The sequence below is a fragment of the Saccopteryx bilineata genome, chromosome 11 (assembly GCF_036850765.1).
Source record: "Saccopteryx bilineata isolate mSacBil1 chromosome 11, mSacBil1_pri_phased_curated, whole genome shotgun sequence".
Lineage (NCBI taxonomy): Eukaryota > Metazoa > Chordata > Mammalia > Chiroptera > Emballonuridae > Saccopteryx > Saccopteryx bilineata.
The window spans coordinates 31,365,931-31,385,698 of NC_089500.1; the positions used below are offsets into that span (position 1 = coordinate 31,365,931).

At 41.3% G+C, this 19,768-nt stretch overlaps 1 protein-coding gene across 3 annotated transcripts in view; it reads right to left on the reverse strand.

Annotated features, from left to right (window-relative positions):
- The window catches only part of KIAA1328 (KIAA1328 ortholog), a 343,953-nt gene that overhangs the window by 15,205 nt on the left and 308,980 nt on the right, over positions 1–19,768 (reverse strand). For all 3 annotated transcript variants that reach the window (XM_066246454.1, XM_066246456.1, XM_066246455.1), the window contains exon 10: positions 10,078–10,186. In XM_066246454.1, coding sequence (XP_066102551.1) covers positions 10,078–10,186 — 109 coding nt within the window. The remainder of the gene's footprint in view (positions 1–10,077; positions 10,187–19,768) is intronic.

Here is a 19,768-nt window from a genome sequence, read left to right on the forward strand (position 1 = left end):
AGTGTCTTTCTGTGAATGATGTGGTGCCACGCCTGCTGCCTACTCACTGACTCAAAACCACTGGCCAGCACAGAAACTCAAAGATCTTGAAAAGATATTTAAACCATGTTATTAAGGAAACAAATATTGAATTATTTTTGAAAATGTTCATTTTTTTTCATTATTTTATTCCCCAAATATGTAAAAGTGCAATGAGGAGACAGATATGCATGTTTTTGTCTTAATTTTATCTCTAAACATAGGGTAAGGTTCAGGCAGATAGGATGGGAATCAGGTTCCATGTGGTCAGGGACTGTGCTAAGGTTTTGCTGCCTGTCAGTGGTAGAGACAGGCACTGATGAATCTTTGGGCTTGCCACAGACCAAAGCAGAGGTTTAGAAGAAGCTCTATGATATGGTTAGACACCTAGTACTTGTTAGGAAGTTTGATGATGACAACTACTGTTTAGCCTTATATCAGTTCTGTGTTCAGTCCTTTATGTAAACTATATTACTTTATCAGCAGGACAGGCTTATGAGGGAGCTAGTATTACCCCCACTTTGTAGATTAAATTAAATGATTTGTTCAAAACCAAATAGCAAGCATTCAAACTTCGGTCTGTAAACCTAGATGTTATAATTATTTCACCTGGGCTCTGTTCTGTAATTGCATTTTTGAGCCTTACCTTCTCATAGTTGTGAGGATTACATCAAGTAACATATATAAAGGAGGTTTTGTAAAAGCATTAAGTGCTCAGAACAGTAAGTGACACTCAACTGTGTTTCTTTACATTGAAGTTAAGGGAATTTGAGGACCTTGGACCAAATGAACAACTCTAAACCATCAGTTTAAGAGGCTAACAACTGAAATGATAGCAGGAACTGGCAATACTGAACAGATGTCACTAACCATAGCATTTTTCAGAGTTCAGTACCCTGGAGAAGACACACCAAGGAAACATAATCCTCATCTACTGCTGGCTCAACGAAGAAATAACACATTTCTGTCATATGTTCCAAGGGTAACCGTAGGGTTTTTCTAACCACTTGACACTAGAGAGTATTAAAATTTTGAAATGGGTTTACATCTTACAAATGTGAGTCCTTTGTTTTCTTTTAAAATACTGTTTTAAAAATTATATAGATAGTACATTGTTGTTGTAGAACATTTATAAATATAAAAAAGTGTAAAGAATAACATAGCTCTTATAATCCCTTCAACCTACAACTTAGAAAAATTTCCAAAAGCCAAGGACTAGAATTCTAAGTGACTAGTAAATATGTAAATATAGCTGTTGTACATTTCCCCCAGTGTATGTTCTTCCTCTGGTGAAAGTGTCTTGACAAACTTCCTTGGGCTGAATTCATTTCTTAGAATTATGCTATGTCTTTATTATTTCTACCTAACCCATTTGTTTCTGTTTTCTTAACTTACACACTCTATAAATAGTGTGTGCAGAAGGAATGGATGATTGTATTAATGGCTTTTAACAGTGGGAGTTATAATAACAGCCCAACATCATGGCTTAATTAAAAGCAACATCTTTTCATGAAACACATAAGAATTTCAATGCATTTAGCTGTTCTTGGTGGTAATGCATTGCTGGCAGGGAATTTCAAATTATTAACCCAACTTAAACAAAACGCTTTTGAATGGCTGGGCTTTTCATCCTCCTGATTAAAGATGGAAGACAGAAATGCATATTTATAACTTCGTATTTTCTTTTAACATATTCAACACATTCTTTTCTGAAGTTTTCAGATTATTCCTTTTTATTGTCATCATTTTGTGTGCATTATTTCATTAGGTTTTGTTTTTATTTTGTTATTTATAATATACTCAAAATGGAAAAAAAATATAGTAAATGCTACTTTGATTGTATGGTAGGTACTGCATAAACTGTTACTCTGAGGCCAGATAAAGCTAAAATGATAGTCCTGGGCCTAGTACCCCACATTTTAGGAAGCCATTTGAAAAATCTAAGAAGAAATTCTATTCAATATTTTGAAACTGAGTTTTAATAGTCATTAAAAGCCTTACAATAAAATTAATTTCTATGAACATGTATTATAAATGGATATGTCTGGACATGTCCGACACAGTTCCTGATATATAATAGACAGTCAGTGAATAGTAGTCAAAATTATCACACATGGTCATCACTCATGTACCCTATTACACAGAGGCAGTGAGGTCTGCTGTTGAAACCTACCACATAAACCCAAATAGTGCCCGTGGGCCCTAGTTTGAGGTTTGAGATGTTAGGTTAGCTTCCATCTCTCCACCTCTGGGAGAATAATACACGATCATTTCCTCTGCTAGGCAAAAGAGGGAACGTGGTTGAGTACTTAAAATATTTGTGTAAATGTGTTGGTGAGATAAAGTTTGATTCTTAGGAAATTATCACTGTTAGGATTTTGGACACAAGTGCAAGAAAGCATTGCAATTTGGCTGTTGTGTATAGTGAAACCACAATACCTACCCTTCTCTGTATGGTTAAGTTTCTTTTTCTCAAGCTACAAATTCCAACTCTTTTTTTTTTTTTTTTTTCTATTTTTCTGAAGTTAGAAATGGTGAGGCAGTCAGACAGACTCCCGCATGCGCCTGACCAGGATCCACCTGGCATTCCTACCAGGGGTGATGCTCTGCTTATCTGGGGCGTTGCTCTGTTACAACCAGAGCCACTCTAGTGCCTGAGGCAGAGGCCACAGAGCCATCCTCAGCGCCCAGGCCAACTTTGCTCCAATGGAGCCTCGGCTGCGGGAAGGGAAGAGAGAGACAGAGAGGAAGGAGAGAGGGAGGGGTGGAGAAGCAGATGGGCGCTTCTCCTGTGTGCCCTGGCCGGGAATTGAACCCAGGACTCCTGCATGCCAGGATGACGCTCTACCACTGAGCCAACCGGCCAGGGCTCCAACTCTTAAAGTAAGTTTGAATCCTACCCTAAACCAGAATTTTATCAGCTTAGTGTTGATACCTCAGAACTAAATCCCAGTTTCAGCCAGCAGGAAAGAGTGAAGAAACTCTGAGATTTGGGATCGGATGAGCACAAGTCAAGCCCTCTTTTCTGCTTCCTTCTTGTGGGGCTTTGCACAGTCACTCTGTTCATTCAGTTCTCGTGTCCTGGTTATGAAATGGGATAATACTACTACTTACCTCACAAGGTTTGGTGCAATTTAAATGAGACAATGAATATTAAAAGCATCCTGTCAACTCTAAGGTACTGTGCCAAAACTTGTGAATAGGTAATTATAATTTTCAGCATTATATATTTATTATTAGCATAACAGAGATATGATTCTTGAATCCCCTGGCTGCTGTTAATCCAGAATATTGTTGCCCAAGACAAAACAGATCGTGGTTACAATTATTTACATAATCTTCCCCTCTCTGCAATATAAATGGTTACTGGCACTGTGATGTAGGAAACTAAACAATGCTTCAACCGCCTGTGGGTAAAACCTTGTAAGCCACAGGCAGTGGAGAGGAACAAATGCAGAAATGTCTGTCCCTCTTCAAGGCACAGCCAAGGACCAAGACACCATCTATTGTTCTAGCACTTTGAAGGCTTATCATCACAGCTGGGGCTGGAAGCAATTGATGTTCATGTCAACTTATTTAAGGTGAAAATAAAGATAGAAAATGCCATCTTTTTAAAAAAAATAAACTTGTATGTATTTCAGGTGTACCACATGATATTTTGATATACATATGTAGTAAAATGATTACTCTGTTCAGAATAATTAAGGTATTAACGTATCTATCCTCTTATATAGCCTCAATCTGTCTTTGTGGTGGAGTGACAAGATGTGTTTCATTAAATAGTCCCAGAAGATACTGCCTTAATTTTTAATATAAAATGTATTAGACCTATATACCTGAATAGAAAAAGACACCAACATACAAAGGATATCTAGCTGCAATAGACTCCTTTTCCCAGTCAGATTTGAAGTAAAAGATTTAAAGATCCAAAGCTACATTAATGCAAATATCTGCCTGTTGCAAGTATTCTTTTGATTAAATTGGCATACATCAAGTACAATTAGAAAGGTTATTTATAATGAAGAAATACATAATTCTGCATCTTAATGGGGATGACAATTACAGCTGATGGTTGCTAATTAACATTACTTCTTTTGCTCTGAGGGCCAGGTATTTCTTGTATGGTCTTTATTGCTGACAATGGACATACCTAATTTTTGAGGGAACAAAAAGGTTAGTTATCAGTAACAGGCATGCTCATAACAAATTCATCGGTATCCTGACCAGGTCTGGCTTCACACTGGAGAACAGGATCAAGCAGAATAATACTTCTGTCAGTATCATGACAGGAAAAGTACTGAACTTTCTGAGTGAAGGTGCTCAAAATGACAGGGAGAAAAGCCCTCACTAGTCCTCCTTCCAGGTGGAGTGACTGTGGGCGTGGCCTGTTCCAGCCTAGCAGAAATGCATGGCACTGTTTAGTCCAGTGGCACCAAGATGACCAGTGTGCTCACTGTCTCGGGTGTGTGATCAATGCTGGAGGCCAGAAGTAAAGTGAAGAGAAAGCAGCATTAGAGCTCCCAGCACCAAAAATGACAAAGCCCTCTTTTTGCTTGTGTTATAAATTACATATTTATTTTGTTAGCATGAGATAGATAAATATTTCTACATATAAAGGTGCCCAACTAAAATCAGGATAAGTGATATTAATGCCCTTTGGTCAGTATTATTGAACCTCAAAAGCAATAAACTTTATGAGTCAATAAATATTACATTTACAACATAGTTAACATTCCTCTACTGTCCTAGCACTTATTACACATGGTAACTGCAAGTCTACAATACATTATTCATATTTGGGGTGTCACCAAGTGATGGATTGCTGTAGGAGAGGCTGTCCTTTAAATAAATCAACAAATAAAAATGCAAATGTTAACATTTTCAGCCACAACTTTTTCCATCTTGAATGGGGAATAAAAATTTCACATTATATTGACAGGCAGCAGAGAGAACAATTAACCACCTACACTGTGAATGAGAAGGATGACTTCGCCACGCCTTGTTTGATCACTTGCATATGAAATGATGTGGGACTTTTCTAGGGGGTAGTGCTTTTCGGAGAACAAAGGAAAATCTGTCTCCCACTAGCATCCGCCCAGCCTTATACTCTCTTGCAAGTCTTGAAAATTCTTAGAATTTAGGGTGGAGAGAGAAAGATCTTTTACTCCTGTTTATCTCAGTACTACCTTCAAAGGTTTGTTGTGACAAAGAACAGTAGGTTTTTCTTTTGCATTGAGTTTTCCTATAACTGAAAGGTAGTCTACAAAAAATGACTTTTCTACACTTTGAAATAAAAATAATTCAAATAATCCTGATTCTGAAATCTGGAAAGCAACTACTGTGCCTTTCTGGTAACCAATTTTCATAGCTCAGAATCTTTTTCAACTCTGCACTTGTAGAACAGACCTAGAATACGCCATCGTGTGAGTCACAGGATAAAATCTGGTGTACTGCAGATTGTTTTATATAGCCAAATGCTCATTATTTAAGAAGCTCCTGAGAGTCTATATTTAGCTGATCTGCAGTATTAAGAACTAACAGATACAAAATCTTTTAAGGTCTGTAAATATGAGTCTTCAGAGCAATTTTAACTGGCCTTGTAAAACTCGACAAGGGGGATATGGTCCATTCAGAAAATGTGCACTAAGGATGTTGGGCAAATAAGTTTGTAAAATGTGATTTTTACGTTTGCTCACTTTTATTGTTAGAAATGGCTGCTGCCCACGTAAGTTGCACTGCCAGGTGAAACTGCTAATTACCCTTCTGCTTGGGAAGGGACTTTGTTATGCTAATGTGTGCTGGAGGAGGGGTTTTCATGCCAGAAAGTTTTAAGAAGGAGGAAGGAAGCCATTTTTGCAGAGAAGGCAGCCAAGATGGCAGGGTGCTGAAAGGGAGAGAAGCCAGTTTTGCAGAGTAAGAAGCCATGTTGGCAGATGGGGAACCAGAGGTGATTTAGACTGGTGGAGGGGCCTTTGATTCTAGGAAAAAACTGGAAAAGATTCTCCTGGTTGTGGAGCTGAAGAATGTGTGAGTGGGTTTTGGTGCCCTGTGTGTTTTTACTTGCTGGCCGGTTGCGAGGCTAGAATAAAGGCATGGCCCACCAGTTTTGGGCTCCACAGTTTCTTTACCATCTGTCCGAATCTAATGAGAACCTGCACGTGCCTGGCTGTGATGGCCATGACTACTGGCCATATAAAGGATGTTCTATAAAACCCTCACTGGGGCAGCATTTTCTTTTCCTTTTCCATGATTCTCACTAAACCAAAATGCAATCATCAAACACATATTAGTGTTAAAGATCTCATTTGAATCTTCAACAATAGGAAATTCACTAAGACTGAAAATCCAGGCACTTGCCTCTTTACCTGGAACTCTTCCAGAGGAACCTTGCAAGGTGGGTGAGTATTGATCCTGTTCGAGCACAAGCATTCAGCCACAACATTAAGTGGTCCAAGGCGGGAACACCATCAATAGTTCAGAACCACAACTCACTGGGGGTCTTTGGCAAAATAACAACAGCACATTAAAAAAAAAAAAAGAGTAATAAAGACTGTGGTAAACTAGTTAAATTTTCTTTTGATTGTGGGTGGCCTCCAAAATAGGGACATTGTCATCTATTATAATATTTATGATTATGGGCTTTGGAGTCTGAAATACTGGCTTACCTCTTATTGGCTATGTGACCTTTGGCAAGTCACGCAGTCTCTCTAAGCCTCAGTTTCCTAACTTTTAAAATGAGGATGACAGTAGCATCAGTTTATAAGGCTGCAATAAAGATTAAATTGTATAATACATACAAAGGGCTGGGAATATATAGTAGATGCTCAATAGTTGACAGCTATTATTATTATCCTCTGTGTCATTTCCCAAAAGTTCTTTCAAATAAAAATTGTCTTAAAGTTTCTATTCCTCTGATAAAGACACTAGGTATTTAAGTGCTCAAACATATTCCCAAAGAAAAATAAACAAGCCCTTTTGGTATTAATATTTATATATTCAGCCTTAAGTATACAAATGAGAGTAGGCTTATTAGATATGAGAAATTTTAATAACATTTTTTTCCTGATTCCAAAAGGGACTGATCAAATTATTAACTCCTAATTCTTCATACAAATTTCTCTGGTATAAGTAAATGTTGACTGTAGTACAAAATCCACTATAATTTTCAATATCAATTAATTCAGTTAGTTAAACATTTAGTCCAAGTGTATTACCATTCTGTGACAAATGGGAAGCTAAGCAGATTTTTTTTTTTTTTGATGAAAAATAGGATTAGTTTGTGTTTCTAAGGAAATCCTTGCCAATTGCCATTATCAACTAGGGAAAGGCATGTATAAAGAAAAGGACTCCATGAGTTCAACCTGGCCAAATCTAGATGCCAAATAAAGGCCTTTCTCCTGGATAAGAGCCATTAAGAAGTAAAAACGTTTTTCCACTCTTTATTAAATAAACCTCAAAAAATGCTCTATGGAAATAAAAGGCATCCAAAATGTAAAGGAAGGAGTAAAACTGTCACTATTTGCAGATGACATGATACTATACATAGGAAACCCTAAAGATTCTACCAAAAAACTATAAGAATAAGTGAAATCAGTAAAGTTGTAGGATACAAAATTAATACACAGAAATCGGCTGCGTTTCTACACACTAATAACATGCTTTCAGAAAAAGAACTTCAGAAAACAATCTTATTTACAATTGCATAAATACACCTAGGAGTAAATTTAACCAAGGAGGTAAAAAGCCTGTCTTCTGAAAACCATAAGACATGGATGAAAGACATTAAAAGCAACATAAATACAGAGAAAGATCATGCTCATGGATTGGAAAAATTAATATTGTTAAAATGTCCATACTGCCTGAAACAATCTGCAATCCCTATGAAAATAGCAATAGGATATTTCACAGATTAGAAAAAGAATTCTAAAATTTGTATGACATAACAAAAGACCCCAATAGCCAAACAATCTTGAGAAAGAAGAACCAAGCTGGAGGTATTATGTTCCCTGATTTCAAACCATACCACACAGTTATAGAAATCAAAACACTACGTTACTGGTACAAAAACAGACACATAAATCAATGGAGTAGAATATATCCCCCCCCACACACACACAATAAACCCACACACATATAGTTGATTAATTTATGACAAAGGAAGCAAGAATATACAATAGGGAAAAGACAGGCTTCTGGGAAAACTGGACCACTATCATACAGCATATACAAAAATAAATTCACAATGGATTCAAGATTTGAATGTAAGACCTGAAACCATAAAATTCCCATATACATATATATATATACATACATACAGGCAGTAAACTCTTTTTTTTTTTTTTTTTTTTTACAGGGACAGAGAGAGAGTCAGAGAGAGGGATAGATAGGGACAGACAGGAACGGAGAGAGATGAGAAGCATCAATCATTAGTTTCTTGTTGCGACACCTCAGTTGTTCATTGATTGCTTTCTCATATGTGCCTTGACCATGGGCCTTCAGCAGACTGAGTGACCCCTTGCTCGAGCCAGCAACCTTGGGTCCAAGCTGGTGAGCTTTTTGCTCAAGCCAGATGAGCCCGCACTCAAGCTGGTGACCTCGGGGTCTCAAACCTGGGTCCTCCGCATCCCAGTCCGACGCTCTATCCACTGTGCCACCGCCTAGTCAGGCAGGCAGTAAACCCTTTGACATTGATCTTGGCAATGTTTTTTAGACTAGTCTCTTCAGGTAAGGGAAACAAAAGCAAAAACAAACTACATTAAACTAAAAAGCTTTTGCAGAGTGAAAGAAACCATCAACAAAATGAAAAGGCAACCTACAGAATGGGAGAGAATATTTACAAATCATACATCCATTAAAGGGTTAATATCCAAAGAATGTAAAGAACTTATACAACTTAATACCAAAAAAGAAAGATTTTGATTAAAAAATGGGCAGAGACATTTTTCAAAAAAAGACATACATATAGTCGACACATGAAAAGATGCTTAGCATCACTGATCATCAGGGAAATGCAAATCAAAACCATAATTAGGTATCACCTCCCATTACAAAAGGACCAAGAAAAAAAAACACGTGTTGGCAAGAATCTGGAGAAAAGGGAACCCTCGTGCACTGTTGGTGAGAATGTAAATTGGTGCAGTTATTATGGAAAACAGTATGAGGTTCCTCAAAAAATTTAAAAAAGAACTATCATACAATCTAGCAATTCCAGTTCTGAGTATTTATTGGAAGAAAACAAAAACACTGATTTGAAGAGGTAACTCCTATGTTCATTGCAGCGTTATTTACAATAGCCAAGATATGGAAGCAGCCTAGGTGTCTACTGATAGCTGAATGGATAAAGAAGATGTGGTATAAAAATAAGGTTTATATTTTGACTTTTGAAATCCCAGTGCATGGTTGTGAGTTCTGTCCAGATGCTGGAGGTAAGAGTGCTTGAATAAATCAATTTGTGGAACGCACATACTCACACACACACACATACACACACACACACACACACACACACACACAAATGTGGTTTATATATAACAGAAAATTGTCCAGTCATAAAAAGAATGAAATGTTGCCATCTGCAACAATATGAATGACCTAAAGGGTATTATGGTAAATAAAATAAGTCAGAGATAAACAAACTGTATGATTTCTCTTATATGTGAAATCTAAAAAGCAAAACAAATGAACGTACAAAACAGAACAAACTGATAGATACAGAAAACAAATTGGTGGTTACCAGAAAGAGGAGGGGTTGGGGAGGGTGGGTGAAATAGGTGAAGAATATTTAGAGTTGCAAACTTCCAGTTATGATATAAATAAGTCATAAGGATATAATATACAGCATATGGAATATAGTCAATAATATTGTAATAACTTTGTATGTTGACAAGTGGTAACCAGATTTACTGTGGGGATCATTTCATAATGTATATAATTATCTAATCACAATAATGTACACCTGAAATTAACAGAATATTGTATGTCAATTATATATCAATAAAAAACAAGATTAAAAAATGCTCTTATCTAGAGAATGTTAAATTGAGGAATCCCATGGCTTACCGGGAGGTGCTGTGTTGCAGTGATGGTGTGGCTGTGCTTACAAGCTCCTTTTGACTTTCTGTAGTCATAGGAGATGTAGACGCATCTTTTTTAACTCCTGTCATTGTCCCTGTGTGAACAATAAATAAAATAATTTGAACATTCAATAAAAGGAAGTGGAAATGTCTACCCTGAGTAATATATTAGAGATTATAGGAATCCCTAAATTCTGAAATTAACCATTTCACCTGATGAAATGAAACAATGACACATGGAAAACTCAGTGAGTTGTTTTCATTTTGTAAACATCAGAGATCTGCAATGCAGTCACCCCTCGCCATATCATGGTTCACTTTTCACAGTCTCATTGTATTGCGGATTTTTTTTTTTTTTGCATTTTTCTGAAGCTGGAAACAGGGAGAGACAGTCAGACAGACTCCTGCATGCGCCCGACCGGGATCCACCCGGCACGCCCACCAGGGGGCAACGCTCTGCCCACCAGGGGGCGATGCTATGCCCATCCTGGGCGTCGCCATGTTGCGACCAGAGCCACTCTAGCGCCTGAGGCAGAGGCCACAGAGCCATCCCCAGCGCCCGGGCCATCTTTGCTCCAATGGAGCCTTGGCTGCGGGAGGGGAAGAGAGAGACAGAGAGGAAGGAGAGGGGGAGGGGTGGAGAAGCAGATGGGTGCTTCTCCTGTGTGCCCTGGCCGGGAATCAAACCCGGGTCCTCGTATTGCGGATTTTTAGATTGTATATATATATATCTAATTTTGTATCTTGGATTTTTCGTTACATAGCGGGATTTTGCAGTATATAGGTATTTTTATATATTTATTATTTTTGTAGTAAAATAAGCATTTTATAGCCTAAAAAATTGATATAGAAAAGATAAAAAATATTAATTAAAATATATTATTAAATATATATATATTATTAAATCAAAATAAAATATGTAGCATACAGCAGATGAGTAGACAAAGACTTGCACATACGGAAAACGCAGCACAGTCACTTCGGCTTGAGCTAGTTTGCCCAGGTGAGATCGTACACGGCACACTACTGGCTGATGGATGGGAGGTGACCAACCAGAGCACTGAGTTCTGTACCCTGGACACTGATTGGCTCAGCGACCATAGCATCACTCTCCGCTGTCTTCCACATATAGCATGGTTCAGAGTCTCTCCTTGTCCATTTCACATCAAGGTCCGACCAATGAGTGTAGTATTGCTCTGTGGTGGTGTGTTTTCACAAAATTTTCCTAAAAAATTGAATTTATTTCAAGCCTTACGATGGTGCCCAAATGTTCTGCGCCTTCTAAGGCTTCTGGCACTGAACCCAAGTGCCAGAGGAAGATGCTTACCATTGCAGAAAACGTGAAACTTGTCGACATGCTAAAGAAAGAGAGAAGCTATGTGGCTGTAAGCCGCCATTATGGGATCAATGAATCTTTGGTTCAGTACATAAAGAATGGCGAAAAGAATATAATGACAATGGCAGCAGTGTCTTTTAACAAGACTGTGAAGAGGGTGGTAACTTCCCGCAATGAGGCCATGGTGAGGATGGGAGTCTGCACTGGCCCTGTGCATCAGTGACTGCAGGAAGAATATCTCGCTGGATACCAACACCATCCACACAAAGGCCAAGAAGCTTTACAAAACTTTTGCTGAAAGCAGTGACATTTGCAACAGTGACAACGATGATGCAGAAGCAGGACTATTGAGTGCTTCTCCCACCAGACCAACCCAATTCAATGCCAGCAGGGGCTGGTTTGACAAGTTTCAGAAACGCTTTGGACTTAAGAGCGTTTCTCGGCATGGAGAAGCTGCCTCCGCAGCTAAAGCTGGAGAGGAGTACATGAACAACACATTCAAAACCATCATTGAGGAAGTGGGCTATAAACCTGAAAAAGTTTTTAATATGGATGAGATGAGCTTATTCTGGAAGCGAATGCCTTCTCGCACTTTTATTACGAAGGATGAAGCCAAAGTCCCTGGATTTAAGGCCCAAAAAGATCATGTAACTTTGATTATGTGTGGGAATGCTGAGGGCTTTATGATAAAGCCAGGGCTTATTTGTAAGTCAAAAAACCCAAAGGCCCTAAAAAACAAGAATAAGAATGTGTTGCCTGTGTACTGGATGCACAACCCCAAGGCCTGGATCATGAAACTCCTCACGTTGGATTGGTTCCACCAGTGCTTTATCCAGGAGATCAAGCTTTATCTGGCCTCGCATCCAAAGTGCTTCTGATCATGCACAAGGCTCAAGGTCACACTGTCGATCTGTCATATGATGGCATGCAGATAGAGTTCTTACCACCGAACACCACATCACTGATTCAGCCCATGGATCAAGGTGTTATTCATGCTTTTAAGGCTCTCTATATGCCAAACGCCCTGCAAAACCTTGTTGATGCTATGGATTTGGATGAAGACTTCTCGCTAAAGGTGTAGTGGCATGACTACACAATTATAAAGGATTTTCTCCTGATGAAGTCCATCACTCTGCGGTAGATAAGGCCATGAAGTTGGCAAAACTACTGGGAGGAGATGGCTTTAATGATATGACTCCTGATGACGTTAATGACCTGATTGATGCCCACTTACAACTGTTGAAGGAAGAAGACCTGACGGAGATGACAAAGTCAGCAAGCGAAGAAGAGGAAGAGGAACAAGAGGAACTAGGGGTTGAAGAAAAAGAGAAGGTTGACCTAACATTTGATCGCCTCACAACCGTGATCAGAATGGCCAAAAAACTTCAGCAAGTGGTACAAGGATGGGACACCCAGATGCTTTGTTCATTGCAGTTCTCAAATACAATCGTGGGTGGCATATCGGTTTATAAAAACCTTCTCCCCAGAAAAAAAACAAACAGTGCCAGGAACTCACTATAACTATGTTCCTCACTCGGAAGAAGACACCAGTCATGCCTACACCTTTAGCAAAAACAGAAGTGACGTACGAGGGCAAAGATACTGCACCACCTGATGAAGCACCTGATGAAGTGGTGCCTTCAGAAGAACTGTAATGTTCTTCTTGGCTGTGCAGTACATTCATCTCATCGCCATCACCTTCACCGTCATCAGTACTGCACGGCTAATTCATCATCTTCATTATTCAAGTCGTAGCATATTCACTGGTGAGTACCCATACCGAATTTTATGTGTTGTTAAAATTATATAGGTTTAAGAGTGTAGAAAGTGTTTGAGCATAGGAAGTGTTTATAAGAGTATGGGAAAGGTTAATAGAAGTGTGGGAAAGGTTTATAAGAGCATAGGTAGGTTTATAAAGCCTTAAAATATATATAAATAATAAAATAAATATAAGGTCGCTACTCACAGATTTTTCACCTACAGTGGGAGGTTCTAGAACCTAACTTCCGTGATGGACAAGGGACCACTGTATCTTGTTTTAGAAAATTATATTTTTGAAATAACAGACTAGAGATTTTTTAAAAACTTGACACCTTTTCATATTCCTGTTGATTTGGGTTTACTGTGAAAATGCCCAAGATTGTAAACTACTTTATTTCTATCAAACTTGTCAAACCTTTAATTATCAAAGCAAAAGATCATTTCTCTTTGACAAAATAAAAAATTCCAGCACTTTGTATTTCCAAAGCCTCCAAAATTAAACTTATCCTACCCTCAAAACATTCAAGGTAGATATGAATCTTGAATGTTTCAAAGAACTCTGTAGTGGGCTAAAAGAGTGTCTTACTGGAAGAGGTGCTCAACTACTCATTCTAGGGCTAACTTAGCCTTTGTTCCTTCCTAACAAGCAATGTTTAATTGATAATTTCTTTTCTGAAGTGCTAAATAAGAAGAAGACATGGACATAGATATTTGTTGTTTTTGTTTGTTTCTAATTATTAGTATTTAGAATAATTTTCTCCTCCTCCTTTTTCTTAATATTATATTCTTTTTTTTTTTTTTTGACCAGGATTTTTTATTTTTCTGAAGTAAGAAGCGGGGAGGCAGAGAGACAGACTCCCACATGTGCCCGACCAGGATCCACCCAGTATGCCCACCAGGGGGCGATGCTCCATTGCGGCTGGAGCCATTCTAGCACCATGGAGCTGTTTTCAGTGCCCAGGCCAACTTTGCTCCAATGGAGCCTTGGCTGTGGGAGAGGAAGAGAGAGATGGAGAGAAAGGAGAGGGGGAATTGTGGAGAAGCAGATGGGCGCTTCTCCTGTGTGCCCTAGCTGGGAATTGAACCTGGGACTTCCACACGCCGGGCCAACGCTCTACCGCTGAGTCAACCGGCCAGGGCCTTTAATATTATATTCTACACAACATAAAACATTGCTGTCTCTTTCTTGTAAGACTGTAAGAATGTCATTCACAATTTTCTTCTGCTTCCTGGGGGACTGTTATCCAGGCTGCTTAAAGAAGTTATTTGGGAAGATTCACTCTTCCTTTGAGGAAAGGGTGAGTATTCAAATAATACAAAGACAGCTTTGGTGTGTTGGGAATACCAGACCCTAAAATTCCAAGAATACAGTATGCTAGCTTTGGGAATGGCAGTTTAGGTGTGACCAGAGAAAATCAGAACTAGAGAAAGCAAGAGTCAGGGCTATAGAGATCAGCATCAAGACCATCATGATGACTGTGGTATTAATTGCTTACTGTTATGCATAGATGCAAACCACTAGCCATCCAAATGTACAATTGTCATCTTTGTGTACACAAACCTGTGGACCCTCAATCCAAACCAGTACATTCTCATACTAGACAAACTCATCAGCACATATAGTGCATTCCATCAGTAAATATTTACCAAGTTCCTAACGACAGGCAACGGCTGGTGCCAGGATTAAGCTCAAGCTTGGTTTAGGAGAAGGGGAAGGAAGGTGTGAGAGTAAGAAAATGAGCGACTCTGAATGCTCTGTAAAGAATCGTGAGTGATCCAAGCCAGTATAAGGTAATAATAACAGATGTTATTTGCTTAGTATATGCCTGATACTGTTCTAAATCTTTTCTGTATACCATATATTCTTTTTTTATTAATTATAATGGGGTGACATTAATAAACCAGGGTACATATGTTCAGAGAAAACATCTCCAGGTTATTATAACATTTGATTATGTTGCATATCCATCACCCAAAGTCAAATTGTCTTCCGTCACCTTCTATCTGGTTTTCTTTGTGCCTTTCCCCTCCTCCCCGTAACCACCACACTCTAGTCCATGTCTCTTAGTTTCATTTTTATGTCTCACCTATGTATGGAATCATATAGTTCTTAGTTTTTTCTGATTTACTTATTTCATTCAGTATAATGTTATCAAGGTCCATCTATGTTGTAAATGATCCGATGTCATCCTTTCTTATGACTGAGTAGTATTCCATAGTATATATGTACCACATCTTCTTTATCCAGTCATCTATTGAAGGGCTTTTTGGTTGTTTCCATGTCTTGGCCACTGTGAACAATGCTGCAATGAACATGGGGCTGCATGTGTCTTTACGTAGCAATGTTTTTGAGTTTTGGGGGTATATACCCAGTAGAGGGATTGCTGGGTCATAAGGTAGTTCTATTTTCAGTTCTTTGAGGAACCACCATACTTTCCTCCATAATGGTTGTACTACTTTACATTCCCACCAACAGTGTATGAGGGTTCCTTTTTCTCCACAGCCTCTCCAACATTTGCTATTACCTGTCTTGTTGATAATAGCTAATCTAACAGGCGTGAGGTGGTATCTCATTGTAGTTTTGATTTGCATTTCTCTAATAGCATATATTCTTTTTTTTAACAGTTTCATTGAAGTATAATTTGAATACTGTAAAATTTAACCATCTTAGGTGTACAGTTTGATAAGCAGAAGCAAATCTGTTTAGGTGTGAAATCATGCACACAACCCCATTTTAAATACTTTGGTCATGGTATTTTCTTGTTTATTTTTACAATCCAGTTTTATAATATTTCCATGCTCCAACAAGTTCCCTTATGCCCATTTGTATGTAGTTCCCTTCTCCCTGACTGGTCTATTACTACCTGCCTTCAGCTCTATCTCTATATTTTGGCCAGTTCTAGGAATTAGTTATATTTATTCTCAAAAGAGCCCTTTGCAATAGATACTATTTTTTAATATCTAATTTACAGGTAAGGAAATAAGACATAAGGGACTTATATGACCTGCCAAAGTCACACAGCTAGGCAGGGATGGGGCCAGCATTCCTGTCCAGACAGTCTGACCCCAGGGTTTTCACCACTGTGCTGGTTACTTCAATATGTAAATATGAGAAGTGGAATTAAGAAGTGAGAGAGATCACATCTGGCTATAAGATTAGGGAAGATTTAATGTAGGAGGTGGAATTTTGATAGGAAGGAATTTTGGAACATGGAACTAGCAAAAGAGCAGAAAATTAAAAACCTCAAGGCTAAATATTTAGTATATGCAGGAAATACTTATTGAGCATTACTATGTCCTTGTACCTTGCTAATCACTTTAAATCACTTTATGTGCATTATTTCATTGTCCTTAAATTATATTATTGTCCTCATTTTATAGATAAGGAAGTGGAATGTGTGGAAAGGTCAAACAGGATGTCCAATTTCAAAAGGCTAGGAAGAGCAAGGCTGGGTTTTGAATACAATCAAGGTCTGTACTGTAAACTCTTACAATTTTTTATTTTATTTTTTTGCATCTTAGTAAGTATCAGTCTTTAAAATCCCACATGAACAAAAAGCTCTTTGGGTGTTTTTAAATTGTTTTTTCCGTAGTAAAAGGGTCATGGGACCCAAAGTGAAAAAACCATTGTGGTTTGTCCTCAGCCATGAGGGTCCGCGACTGGCCCTGACCTTGTGAGGCACCACTGTGATGGAATTACAGACCAGCGTGTGGAAGGCCCCGGCTGGGCTGAGGCTTTATTCTATTATAGCCCAGGAAGCTTTGTGGTGACCTGTGGACTTGTTGGCTTGATTTTTGACTTTTGGATTTTGCACTTGGACTACCTGCCTTGGATTTTGACTTGTTAGACTTGGACTAGTTGGCTTATTTTGAAGTCACCCTATCCAATGACTTTGCAGCCACCTCTGGCAAGAAGGAGTGCTGTATGGGCAACTATATCGTCCTGCGCACCATCGACAAGGGAGGCTTTGCTGAGGTGAAGCTAGCCTGGCACAGGTGGGTCTGCCCTGAGGCTTTTAGTAAAGTTCATTGTCATAAAGGCTTAAATCACCCCAACATCAGGAAACTGACTGAGGTGAATGCCACCAGGGCAGCTCATAATGGAGTATATGAGTGGCGGGGACTTAGGTGACTATCTGCACAACAGCAGCCCCAGAACCGAGGTGGAAGCCCGAGCCATCTTTCAACACCGCTGTCAGCGGTGCAGCACTGCCACCAGCGGGGCACAGGGCACCCGGCCTGAAGCCGGAGAAAACACTGATGGGTCAGGAGGGCAACGTCAAGCTCAGACTTTGGATTCGGTATGGAATTGACAGAGCACCTTTTGTGGGACCATCTTCTTCTTTTTTTTTTTTTGTATTTTTCTGAAGCTGGAAACGGGGAGAGACAGTCAGACAGACTCCCGCATGCGCCTGACTGGGATCCACCCGGCATGCCCACCAGGGGCGATAATCTGCCCCTCCAGGGCGTCGCTCTGCCACCACCAGAGCCACTCTAGTGCCTGGGGCAGAGGCCAAGGAGCCATCCCCAGCGCCCGGGCCATCCTTGCTCCAATGGAGCCTTGGCTGCGGGAGGGGAAGAGAGAGACAGAGAGGAAGGAGGGGGCGGGGTGGAGAAGCAAATGGGCGCTTCTCCTGTGTGCCCTGGCCGGGAATCGAATCTGGGTCCCCCGCACGCCAGGCCGACGCTCTACCGCTGAGCCAACCGGCCAGGGTGGGACCATCTTCTTAATAGCCCCAGAGATCTTGCAGCTCCAAGGCTAGGAGGGCACAAAGGTGATGTGTGCAGCCTGGGGATAGTTCTCTACAATATGGTGACAGGGACCCTGCTGTTTGGGGACCAGAGTGTTGGGGAAGTGAACAGTCAGATTTTGAGTCGGCATTTCCTTGGACCAGACTTTATATCTCCCAAATGTGAAGAACTTCTAAAAAAAGTAATGACCCTCAACCCCAGCCAAAGAATACCCCTTAAAGACATCATGAAAGACCCATGGATCAACATCGGGCAGGTAGAGGAACTGAGGTCTTACTGTGAGCTGCCCTGGAAGAATCTGGACCCTCAGATAACAGAAGAAATAAAGAACACGGGATTTCAGCAGCAGGACATTCAGAAGACTGTAACAGAAATAACATGCAGCAGCGTCATGGGAATATACCTTCTCCTAGATTCCAGGGGAACCAAGATGAAAGGTGCACTATCCAGGGAAAGCCCTGTCCCTCCCCTGAACTCAGCCCAAGAGGTTCAGATATCAGGGAAGAAGATAAAAAAGTCTGCTACCCTCCAAGAGAGGCCACCACTCCCCTACCAGGCCCAGAGTCCAGGACCGGCACACCCCCTGTGGCCCCGAGTCTGGGACCGGCACACCCCCCCATGGCCCCGAGTCCAGGACACCCCCCGTGGCCCTGAGTCCAGGACCGGCACACCCCCTGTGGCCCCGAGTCCAGGACCGGCACACCCCCTGTGGCCCCGAGTCCAGGACCGGCACACCCCCCATGGCCCCGAGTCCGGGACCGGCACCCCCCCCCCCCCGTGGCCCCGAGTCCGGGACTGGCACAGCCCCCCTGTCCACGAGTCCGGGACCGGCACCCCCCCCCCCCCCCCGTGGCCCCGAGTCCAGGACACCCCCCGTGGCCCTGAGTCCAGGACCGGCACACCCCCCATGGCCCCGAGTCCAGGACCGGCACACTCCCTGTGGCCCCGAGTCCAGGACCGGCACACCCCCCATGGCCCCGAGTCCGGGACCAGCACCCCCCCCCCGTGGCCCCGAGTCCGGGACTGGCACAACCCCCCTGTCCACGAGTCCAGGACTGGCACACCCCCTGTGGCCCCGAGTCTAGGACCGGCACACCCCCCGTGGCCACGAGTCCGGGACCGGCACTCCCATCATGGCCCCAAGTCCGGGACCAGCAACCCCCCCCCCCCCCCGTCCCGAGTCCGGGACCGGCAGTCCCCCCTGTGGCCCTGAGTCTGGGACCGGCACACCCCCTGTGGCCCCGAGTCCAGGACCGGCACTTCCTCATGTGGCCCTGAGTCCAGAACCAGTACTCCATGACCCAGCCCAGAGTCCAAGTCCGGCACTTCCCCATGTGGCCCAGAGTCCATGAGCACCACTTCCCCATGTGGCCCCGAGTCCAGAACCAGTACTCCACGACCCAGCCCAGAGTCCAAGACCGGCACTTCCCCATGTGGCCCAGAGTCCATGACCACCATTCCCCCACGTGGCCCAGAGTCCAGGGCAGGCACCCCCAGTCCAGCCCTCTGGCATGGCCCTTAGTGATCCTTACCACCCTCAGTACCAAAAGCACCAGTCATGGTTATGGAGCCTGAGAAAGGACCACCAATAAAAAATGCCTTCAAGCTGGGCAGCCTGAGGGTGGGACACCCCGTCTCTCCCTCTGGCCATTGCTAGGGCTGGCTAGGATAGTCTTTAGGATGTTTTTAAGGTGCATATGCTGTGGGCCATCCACTTAAAGGTCACATCTCAAAAGGACAAGAGTCAAACCACTATAATTTTTTTAAAATTGAGGATGGCCACAGCAGGGCCACTGTGTAAGATGCTGGTTGAGGTCAAGCAACACTT